The sequence below is a fragment of the Oncorhynchus mykiss genome, chromosome 30, assembly GCF_013265735.2.
Source record: "Oncorhynchus mykiss isolate Arlee chromosome 30, USDA_OmykA_1.1, whole genome shotgun sequence".
NCBI lineage: Eukaryota > Metazoa > Chordata > Actinopteri > Salmoniformes > Salmonidae > Oncorhynchus > Oncorhynchus mykiss.
In genome coordinates, this window is record NC_050570.1 from 42372778 (window position 1) to 42384899 (window position 12122).

Here is a 12122-nt window from a genome sequence, read left to right on the forward strand (position 1 = left end):
GACTAGCTGGCTCAAAGTCTAGACGGCCTCTGAAGCAGGCCCCTGCAGCCCCTGCAGCCCCGGCCCTACAATGGCGGCCATTGTGGATGTTAAGTAGCGGCAGCTTCCTCCCGGCCAGTCGCTGCCTCCTCAGTCAGAAACTGGCGGCTGCTAAAACAATGTCTTTATCCCCAGGCCATACAGGCCGGGGCCTTAATCCGAACCACTACATACGGTGAAATAAATCTCTTAAAGATAAGAGAGAGAGAGAGAGAGAGAGGTAGGGAGAGTGGGAGAGAGAAAGGAGGGATTGCCAAGGCGAGGTTAGAGTGCAGCAGTTTAACCCCTGGCCAAGAAAGAGAGGGGAGAGGAGGGGAAGGGAGAAAGGAGGAACAAGAAGAGGCAGGCACTACAGGGCCCTTCATCTTGTTGTAGAGGAGAGGGATGCTGAGGGGTTTTCAACCTTTTCTTCTCACTGCAGAACTGCTACTCTCCATATAGAAGCTGTCCTCTAACAAGCAGGATTCCTATTCAATATAACATTCAATCAAACTGCTATCCAGTCGTTTCTGTGATTATGCAAAAACCAACAACAGACATTCTGCCTGCTCTGTGGGCAAATGTGTGTCATTCATTTAGTTATTGGTAAGACTAACAATATGTTTAGGCATATATGTAGTTTATATACTAGATTAATACTGTGCATATTTAATACTGTTTATGAATCCGTAGTACACCGCTATAACTCATTGGTTGAATGTGTGTTTGATACCTCTCAATCTTCAGTGTTTCTGTGTGTGCCAGAGTTTCTGTTAGGAAAATGTGGTGCCAGACAACGTGACCGGGAAGGGTGTCCACCCACGGTGCTCAGAATGACAGAAATCACATTTAGATTATGGTAATTAATCTTAACAGAACATGCAGCTCATGTAATGAAGTGGCCAATAAAATCTAATTTTCAAACATGTGCAGGTGAAAGCTGTTCCATGTGTGGCAGAGATGAAAATCTCTTTTAGAAACTTAGAAAGAGGGGGACTGGCACATTGGCATGAAGAATCGGGAGACAGATGCAGGAGTGCGTAATAGTTTTTTAAAAATTAAACCCAAATTACGGCGTGCTGTGTAAGGGCACGTACACAAAACACAGGGTTGAAACCCAAACAAAAGAGTGAGGAGTACCTTTAATAAATACACACGCGCACAATTATTAACACACGGGACGAGACCCGTAATCATCTGCGCAATCCACAAGGGCAAAAAAGCCCAAAACGCACAGCACACTCACTAACGGATATTGTAACAATAATCGACAGCCCAATGGAAACCAAAGGGCACACTTATACAAGTACTAATCAGTGGGAACAGGGGACAGGTGTGCGTACTGAATGTTCCCGGAAGATCTGTGTCAGGGACTCTAAAGACGCAACAACTACGGTGGGTTGCTAATATGATTAGCCTTTGGGCTTCTGGACAACGAAAGAAAGTTGATTATGAAAATCAATAGAACAGGAGAGAAATGGCATAGGTGGGTCCAATAGTGAAGTAAATGGGAATTAATTGGCCAAAATTATATAATTACTCTTGTCTATACAGAAATAAATAAAATAATAAAAAATACTTCACCAGTAGGCATGACTTAGCCACTAGGGATCGAGGATCATTACCTTCTTTAAAAATATAGCTGTGGATTGTTTTAAATCACAAGCTCTTCGGCCTATGCCTCGTTGGGAGTCCCACAATTTGGTCAGCGTACGTGGCAATAGGCCTAGCTGATTATTGAGTTGCGGCTGTTATTATAAAGCATCTAAAATACGGGTGACGACAATGTGTCTGGAGTAGAACTTTAACTAAGAAGAACTTGAATGAGTTTTATCATCATCTGGTGGCTGGTCTCAGATGAACCTGCAGGTGAAGAAGCCGGATGTGGAGGTCCTGGGCTGGCGTGGTTACACGTGGTCTGCGGTTGTGAGGCCGGTTGGATGGACTGCCAAATTTTCTAAAATGAAGTTGGAGAGGGGGCTTATGGTAGAGAAATTAACATTTAAATTATCTGGCAACAGCTCTGGTCAACATTCCTGCAGTCAGCATGCCAATTGCACTCTTCCGCAACTTGAGACATCTGTGGCATTGTGTTGTGTGACAAAATTGCATTTTAGTGGCCTTTTATTGTCCCCCAGCACAAGGTGCGCCTGTATAATGATCATGCTGTTTAACCCCCTAAGGTCGATGACCCTGCAGAAATCTAATTAGCAAAATACACATGTCAAATGAGCCAGTAATACATAATCTGTAACGATGTGACAATGATTTTGATAAACTTTATTATTGAAATTAAACTGTTCCACAACAATGTGCAGATTAAAATCATAACTGAAATTCCAATTCTCTTCAAATTAAAAAGTCTGTCGACTGTCTTTTCATACACGTAGCACCATGTTTCATTGCTCTTCTATGCACTACTATGATGGAGTTCTTAAAAAATATATATATATTTTTATTTAAAATACTTTTTTGTTGTTGTTGAAATTATAGGATATTTGCAAGCTTCCCCAAACTTGAAGTCTTTATATAATAATTGCCTCCACATTTCCATGGTCAGTTTTTGCTTATAGGCTACTTTGAAGTAAGGTAAGACATGCTAAATAATATCAAATCTAATTATTTATATAGCCCTTCTTACATCAGCTGATATAGTTGAGAACTTGTTCTTGTTCAACTTGCCTACCTGGTTAAATAAAGGTTAAATAAAAAAAAAATATATATATATATCAAAGTGCTGTACAGAAACCCAGCCTAAAACCCCAAACAGCAAGCAAAGCAGGTGTAGAAGCACGGTAGCTAGGAATGCCAAAACCTAGGAAGAAACCTAGAGAGGAACCAGGCTATGAGGGGTGGCCAGTCCTCTTCTGGCTGTGCCAGGTGGAGATTATAACAGAACATGGCCAAGATGTTCAAATGTTCATAAATGACCAGCATGGTCAAATAATAATAATCACAGTAGTTGTCGAGGGTGCAGCAAGTCAGCACCTCAGGAGTAAATGTCAGTTGGCTTTTCATAGCCGATCATTAAGAGGATCTCTATCACTCCTGCTGTCTCTAGCGAGTTGAAAACAGCAGGTCTGGGACAGGTAGTACGTCCGGTGAACAGGTCAGGATTCCATAGCCACAGGCAGAACAGTTGAAACTGGAGCAGCAGCACTGCCAGGTGGACAGCAAGGAGTCATCATGCCAAGTAGTCCTGAGGCATGGTCCTAGGGCTGAGAGAGAGAGAGAGAGAGAGAGAGAGAGAGAGAGAGAGAGAGAGAGAGAGAGAGAGAGAGAGAGAGAGAGAGAGAGAGAGAGAGAGAGAGAGAGAGAGAGAGAGAGAGAGAGAGAGAGAGAGAGAGAGAGAGAGAGAGAGAGAGAGAGAGAGAGAGAGAGAGAGAGAGAGAGAGAGAGAGAGAGAGAGAGAGAGAGAGAGAGAGAGAGAGAGAGAGAGAGAGAGAGAGAGAGAGAGAGAGAGAGAGAGAGAGAGAGAGAGAGAGAGAGAGAGAGAGAGAGAGAGAGAGAGAGAATGCACAGGTCTATTTAATTCAACAAAATTATGCAAATGAACCTATAGACCGATGAGCATGATGGTCAAATGTATTTCCATCAATGAATAAAAAGCATTATTTTGTAATGTGATTTTTTTCCCCCTGTCATTTTGGCCGGCAACAATTTTATTTATCGGCTTTTCATTTATTTTTTTTGCCCAAAGCCGGCTAACGGAAACCCTGGTGTGTGCCTGTATGATGCGTTTCTTCTTGTAGTTTGTCACCACTCTATTTTTAAACCTGACGCTGCTTGTCACATAGAGACGTGGCTGACACTCACACAGTGTCTTAATGAAAAGCTAAAACGTCACAGTTTGTACTGGTGATGATGGAAAATTAGTGCCCAGCTCCCACGGAGTTGCAGTTTACATCAGTTAACTGGTTGTTTATAATCGGGTTAGTTCTATAGATGTAAAGGGCTCCAATGGGCCATGGCCCTCTTCCCGCGTTTATGGTTCCGTAACTGACACGCCACTCATTTTTAGCATACACATTTCAAAAAACATGCTGGTTATTGTGGTTACAAATGTTGAATAGGTACAAAAATCTCCGGCTTAACCATTAATTCAAAAGATTAGAATTCGCTTAAAATAAACTGTGATATATGTAAGAACAACTCAAGGGTACAAGACTGTGTACATACCAGAGTTGGGGGGGCGGCAAACAAACTACTCATCCAATACAGCATTGCGGTCTGTATCATCCAATCATAGTGCAGATACAAGTCACGACCGACCGGTGGATCAGACTTATAAGTCAATTATGTTTACACTACACACAGCTGGATAACTTTGAAAACATCAGAAACCATGAGGCCAAAACACCACGTTGGCTAGCTCTATATAGAACAGATAAATAATAATAATTGAGCCGTCTAAGGTAACCGGAAGGTTGCTGGATCAAATCCCCGAGCTGACAAGGTAAAAATCTGTCTTTTTGCCCCTGAACAAGACAGTTAACCCACTGTTCCCTGGTAGGCCGTCATTATAAATAAGAATTTATTCTTAACTGACTTGCCTAGTTAAATAAAGGTTAAAAATAGCAAATATAAAAAGCTCTGACTAAAATGGGTGCATTGTTGTGTTGTGTTTCCCAGAGCATGATGCTGCTTTATTTGTTTAAATTTTTTACCTTGTCAGAATGAATTCCGTGCTGAAGATGGCCCATTTCTGGCTGCAGAAACTCAAAGGTTAGTGTAGTTTTCAATGCTTTTTGAAACTGGGAACTAGAGGGAAAAACACCACTTCATAAGAGGTTGAAACATTCAACCGATGGGCACCAACCGATGGGCATCAACATAATAATTGTTTTGCAATCTCTACCTTGCACAGTAATGTCGCTATCTCTAATATTTTATATCACCACGGGTTAAGAGGATTGAGAATCCAGTTCCCAAACCACTATTCAACAATCTGGTAAAAGCAGCTGTCGGCTCCACCCACTCCTATAACCCTTTTCTATTTGACACTCATTCATTTTTCACTTAATAGTTAACATCTCTGTTTCCCTCCGCTTGTTGCTTCTATCCTTTCTTTGAAGTGGTGTCAGCTGAGAGAGAAGCCTAATCCTTTCCACCCTTTACCTATTAATCATACGCACACGCGCACACCCCTATCTCCCTTCCACCACTCACCTATTAACCCCCTCTGGCCCCCTTTTCAGCCCCTATCAAAGCGATGCGTATCGACTTTTAAAGACGGGCATCGGTGGGACGTCCAAACATTGATTTGCCACTGACCCTGGCTGCTGGTTGTCTCAGCTGCTGGGGGCTGGCTGTGTGTTGCCTTGCCGCACAGCGCATGTCCCAGGTTAGCCACGCTTGAATCCCACAGGGATTAATGGACACACACATACACACACACACACACTCTGAGCCCCACATTTTTTACACATGTAGGCCTATATGCTGGAAAACACAAACACGTATGTTGAGGGATCAATGGCCACTCCTGAGCTTGCTGGCAATCCCGTGCCTGCCTTCACTCTGGGTGTAAATAGAGGAATAGTACCCAGTGATGATAGCTGATAGCTAGGTGATTTCAATTGTCACCTACAGGAGAAAGAGATAGGGACTATGTGTGTCTGTCACACACTGGAGATGAAATACGCTGTAGGTTGTTTTCCCCTTGTCACTCACTGTCAGAGCCAACATGTTCTCACTAATGGAGTGGATATTTGTTTTGGGAGGAAGTGGGGTTGTTTTATTTTGGTGTGAATGGAGATGTGTTGTAGGTGGAGTTGTGATGTGTACAGCAGCTTCTGTTAACACATCTTTATGGGGTCTGGCCTAGTTCAGGATATTGATAGGCTTGTTTTGATTACTGTTAGACTTCTGGTTTAGTTGTAGGACAATGACAAAGAGGAACTAGTGAAGTGTGTGTGTGTCTGTATTCCAGCATACGTTTGTGTGCCCATATTTATTTGTGTGTGTGTGAGCGCTAGGTCTGTTGTGATTAACATTTGTCTTTCTACCTCAGCAGCAGGGGCTTGTGGGTGGGAAGGGGGCAGCGGGGGTCTGCTTTACCCTCCAAACCTTCACCTTAACCCCTTCAGCCCCGCGGGCTCTAACACACGCCTGGCCTGGCTTACTACTACAATACAGCAGCAGGAGGGATGGGGGAAAGGGGGAGAGTCGGGGGATGAGAGGCTGAGCTGTACAGAGAATATTGAGAGACTGGATGAAGGCGAGGGGGGTTAGGGAAAGGTAGAGAGAAGTGAGGGAGAGAGGGAATAGTGTGAGGGAAGGGAGTTAGGGAGAGTTATGGTCAGATGGAGAGAGAGTGGAAAGAGGCCCTCCCCTTTTCTCCCTTCATTCCGTCTCCTCTTTACTCCTCACTTTCAATCTCCCTCTCTTTCTCTCTGTCTGGCAGTGGTTCCCATCCTCTCACCCATAAAATCAGCATAAAATTGCCCTAACTCTGGCGGCTCAGGAGGGGGGTGGGGGGGATTGTATGTATTTGTGATGGAGTGTTTTATGTATTTGTGATGGAGGGGGGAGGGATGGTGGGTGTATATTTTGGGATGGAGTTCCCTAGGGGAGCAGAAAGTGTCTTTGTCAGGGCCTTTTCAGAGGAGGCCCGTGAAATCACGCAACAGGATTATGGAAGGCATCTTTGATTCTGTCTACTCGCTCCTGTTGTCCTTTTCAGTGGGAAATATGGGGGTCTGTTTATTATGTGTGTATGTGTCCTTGCGAGAGGAAGATTATTGTTTAGTGTTCCAAAATTAAACTATTGATGCCAACATGACTACTGTTGAAGTTCTAAATCCAAAAACAGAGTTTTCTTAGCCATTTGAACCAGTTTCCCGGACCCATATTAAAGTTGCAATCTGCAGTTCCTCTATCCATTTTTGGACTTCTGAATTAATTAAATGTTCCCATTGATTCTTGAATAATATAAACTAATAAAAGCCTCATGAGCTTAGTTCAATTGTTGTACCCAATCAGAACCCAAAATATACACTTATTTCATGCCAATGTTGGTAAACAAACACTATATAGCCTCAAAACATGGTTAAAACTATAATTTTGATATCATGGATGGCCAGTCATTGTATCCATAGCTCTGTCTATGAATTTGAGAGTGGTTACATTTCTCCAGCCCTATCCCTCAGCTTTTCACCTAAACATTGGTGGGGATATTGAATTGTTATTGTTTTAACTGCTGATTGCCGATTTAAGTCAATTTCTGGACTAAAAAACAGTTCTTAGTCTGTTGCTGTGGTCTGGAGCCCTAACATTGTGGTGAACTATGTTTACCAGAAGCCCCTCTGATAGTGACACTACGGCTGTGAGCTCTTCCTCATGTAGACTTTGTGCTAGACCTGGGGAGCGTTCAGCAGGACGCAATGTTTTGGATTGTTCAGATAGAAATTGGCTTTGTAGAACAAGCATGCCTCTATGACATGAAGAATAAGGAATTTAGTTGGCTCTATTCGTGCTATTTCTATCTGCAATGTTCGACAACATTTGGCTATTGAACTAGCCCTGGTGATATAAAAAGTATTTGTTTGCGTTTTCAATGCTTTCGAAGAGCTTGAGATGGCTAAACGAGCATTGTGGGGTGGGTTTTAAACTTTTGGAATGATTCCTTTGTCATGATCTCTGCCATGATGTAGTCTAGACCTGTCTGCAGGTACATACAGTGGGGCAAAAAAGTTTTTAGTCAAGTTCTCCCACTTAAAAAGATGAGAGAGGCCTGTAATTGTCATCATAGGTACACTTAAACTATGACAGACAAAATGAGATAAAAAAATCCAGAAAATCACATTGTAGGATTTTTAATACATTTATTTGCAAATGATGGTGGAAAATAAGTATTTGGTCACCTACAAACAAGCAAGAATTCTGGCTCTCACAGACCTGTAACTTCTTTAAGAGTCTCCTCTGTCCTCCACTCGTTACCTGTATTAATGGCACCTGTTTGAACTTGTTATCAGTATAAAAGACACCTGTCCACAACCTCAAACAGTCACACTCCAAACTCCACTATGGCCAAGACCAAAGAGCTGTCAAAGGACACCAGAAACAAAATTGTAGACCTGCACCAGGCTGGGAAGACTGAATCTGCAATAGGTAAGCAGCTTGGTTTGAAGAAATCAACTGTGGGAGCAATTATTAGGAAATGGAAGACATACAAGACCACTGATAATCTCCCTCGATCTGGGACTCCACGCAAGATCTCACCCCGTGGGGTCAAAATGATCCCAGAACCACACGGGGGGACCTAGTGAATGACCTGCAGAGAGCTGAGACCAAAGTAACAAAGCCTACCATCAGTAACACACTACGCCGCCAGGGACTCAAATCCTGCAGTGCCAGACGTGTCCCTCTGCTTAAGCCAGTACATGTCCAGGCCCGTCTGAAGTTTGCTAGAGAGCATTTGGATGATCCAGAAGAAGATTGGGAGAATGTCATATGGTCAGATGAAACCAAAATATAACTTTTTGGTAAAAACTATACTCGTCGTGTTTGGAGGACAAAGAATGCTGAGTTGCATCCAAAGAACACCATACCTACTGTGAAGCATGGGGGTGGAAACATCATGCTTTGGGGCTGTTTTTCTGCAAAGGGACCAGGACGACTGATCCGTGTAAAGGAAAGAATGAATGGGGCCATGTATCGTAAGATTTTGAGTGAAAACCTCCTTCCATCAACAAGGGAATTGAAGATGAAACGTGGCTGGGTCTTTCAGCATGACAATGATCCCAAACACACCGCCCGGGCAACGAAGGAGTGGCTTCGTAAGAAGCATTTCAAGGTCCTGGAGTGGCCTGGCCAGTCTCCAGATCTCAACCCCATAGAAAATCTTTGGAGGGAGTTGAAAGTCTGTGTTGCCCAGCAACAGCCCCAAAATATCACTGCTCTAGAGGAGATCTGCATGGAGGAATGGGCCAAAATACCAGCAATAGTGTGTGAAAACCTTGTGAAGACTTACAGAAAACGTTTGACCTCTGTCATTGCCAACAAAGGGTATATAACAAAGTATTGAGATAAACTTTTGTAATTGACCAAATACTTATTTTCCACCATAATTTGCAAATAAATTCATTAAAAATCCTACAATGTGATTTTCTGTGTTTTTCCCCCTCATTTTGTCTGTCATAGTTGAAGTGTACCTATGATGAAAATTACAGGCCTCTCTCATCTTTTTACGTGGGAGAACTTGCACAATTGGTGGCTGACTAAATACTTTTTTGCCCCACTGTATGTGTTGTAACACTGTAGGCCTAATTACTGCACCTACTAGTACAGAGAGAGTCGCCTCACTTCTAGTCCTTAAGAAATGATGCAGTATTTAGGTTTTTATGTATTATTTCTTACATTGTTAGCGCAGAAAATCTCAAGTGTTAATACATACAGCCGGGAAGAACTATTGGATATCAGAGCGACGTCAACTTATCAACATTACCATCAGTTTTGCGACTTCCCGAAGCGGATCCTTTGTTCGCACCACCATCCAGGACATTTGATCTGATCCCAGAGGCCGACCCAAAACAAAGTCGCCGCAGAAGAGGTAGACGGAGCGGCCTCCAGGTCAGACTCTGGATGCGTGCACACCACCCACCGCTTCTGAGTATATTACTCTCCAATGTCCAGTCTCTAGATAACAAGGTAGACAAAATTAGGGCAAGGGTTTCTTTCCATAAAGACATCGGGGATTGTAACATACTCTGTTTCACAGAAACATAGCTCTCGGGATGTGTTGTTGGAGGCAGTACAGCCCTGGGATTCTTTATGCGTCGCGCCGACAGAAATAAACATCTCTCTGGGAAGAAGAAGGGCAGGAGTGTATGCTTCATGATTAATCACTCATAGTGTAATTGTAACAACAAACAGGAACTCAAGTTCTTTTGTTCACCTGACCTAGAATTTCTCACAATCAAATGCTGACCGTATTATCGCCGAAGAGAATTCTCGTCAGTTATTGTCACAGCCGTGTATATCCGCCCTCAAGCCGATACCACGACGGCCCTCAAGGAACTTCACTGGATTCTATGCAAACTGGAAACCATATATCCTGAGGCTGCATTTATTGTAGCTGGGGATTTTAACAAAGCAAATTTGAGAACAAGGCTACCTAAATTCTATCAGCATATTAATTGTAGCACTCGTGCGGGCAATATACTGGATAACTGCTAATCTAACTTGCGAGGTGCATACAAGGCCCTCCCTTTGGCAAATCTGACCACAACTCAATTTTGCTCCTCCCGTCCTACAGGCAGAAACTCAAACAGGATGGAGCCGTGAACCACGAGAACCATTCAACGCTAGTCTGACCCATCGGAATCCACGCTTCAGATTTTGTTTTGATCACGCGGACTGGGCAGCCTCAGAGAATAATATTGATGTATATGCTGATTCGGTGAGTGAGTTTATAAGGAAATGCATTGGAGATGTTGTACCCACTGTGACTATTAAAACCTACACGAACTAGAAACAGTGGATAGATGGTGGCATTCGCGCAAAATTGAAAGCGCAAAATTTGGCCGAATATAAACAGTGAAGTTATTCCCTCCGCAAGGCAATCAAACAAGCAAAATGTCAGTATAGGGATAAAGTGGAGTCGCAATTCAACGGCTCAGTCACGAGACGTTTGTGGCAGGGTCTACAGGCAATCACGGACTACAAAAAGAAAACCAGCCACGTCACTGACACGAGGTCTTGCTTCCAGACAAACTAAACACCTTCTTTGCCCGCTACCAAGGACTGTGGGCTCTCCTTCTCCGTGGTCGACGTGAGTAAGACATTTAAATGCGTTAACCCTCGCAAGGCTGCTGGCCCAGACGGCATCCCTACCGTGTCAGACCTGCTGGCTGGTGTGTTTAAGTACATATTCAATCTCTCCCTATCCCAGTCTGCTGTCCACACAGGCAAAGGTAACTGAACTAAATGACTATCGCCCCTTGCAGTCACTTCTGTCATCATGAAGTGCTTTGAGAGACTAGTCAAGGATTATATAACTTCCAACTTACCTTCCATCTTAGACCCACTTCAATTTGCATACCGCCCCAATAGGTCCACAGAAGATGCATTTGCCATCACACTGCACACTGCCCTATCCCACCTGGACAAGAGGAATACCTATGTAATCAATGCTGTTCATTGATTACAGCTCAGCATTCAATAACATAGTACCCTCCAAGCTCATCAATAAGCTTGAGGCCCTGGGTCTCAACACCCCCTGTGCAATTGGGTCCCCCAGGTGGTGAAGGTTGGAAACAACATCTCCACTTTGCTGAACCTCAACACTGGGAACCCACAAGGGTGCGTGCTAAGCCCCCTCCTGTACTCCCTGTTCACCAATATCTAAGTGGCCATGCACACCTTCAACTCAATCATCAAGTTTGCAGATGACGCTCCCGTGTGGTGTTAGGAAAACAACCTCTCACTCAACGTCAACAAAACAAAGAAGAGGAATGTGGACTTCAGGAAACAGTAGAGGGAAACGACAGGACCTCAGGAGGCTGAAGAAATGTGACTTTTACAGATGCACAATTGAGACCGCCTGGTATGGAAACTGCACCGCCCACAACCACAAGGCTCTCCAGAAGGTGGTCCGGTGTGCACAACGCATCACCGGGGGCAAACTACCTGACCTCCAGGACACCTACAGCACCCGATGTCACAGGAAGGCCAAAAAGATAATCAAGGACAACAACCACCCGAGCCACTGCCTGTTCACCCCGCTACCATCCAGAAGGCGAGGTCAGTATAGGTGCATCAAAGCTGGGAACGAGAGACTGAAAAACAGCTTCTATCTCAAGGCCATCAGACTGTTAAACAGTCATCACAAACACAGAGAGGCTGCTGCCTACATACAGACTTGAAATCATTATCCACTTTAATAAATGTATCACTAGTCACTTTAATAATGCCACTTGAGTAATGCAAGTCATGTAAACATTATTAATCTCATATGTACATACTGTATTTTATACCATCTATTGCATCTTGCATGTGCCGCTCGGTCATCGCTCATCCATATATTTATCTGTGTATATTATTATTCCATCCCTTTACTGAGATTTGTTTGTATTAGGTAGTTGTTGTGGAATTGTTAGATT

At 43.5% G+C, this 12122-nt stretch overlaps 1 protein-coding gene across 9 annotated transcripts in view; it reads left to right on the plus strand.

Annotated features, from left to right (window-relative positions):
• Window positions 1-12122, plus strand: part of LOC110521838 (DENN domain-containing protein 1B) — a 180282-nt gene that overhangs the window by 46519 nt on the left and 121641 nt on the right. Inside the window, exon 1 of one of the 9 annotated variants that reach the window (XM_036969295.1) lies at window positions 4655-4743. The exons of the other annotated variants lie outside the window; for them this stretch is intronic. Coding sequence (XP_036825190.1) covers window positions 4695-4743 — 49 coding nt within the window. The 5' untranslated portion in view covers window positions 4655-4694. Of the gene's footprint in view, window positions 1-4654; window positions 4744-12122 lie in introns of those variants that run through there. 9 annotated transcript variants of the gene reach the window in all.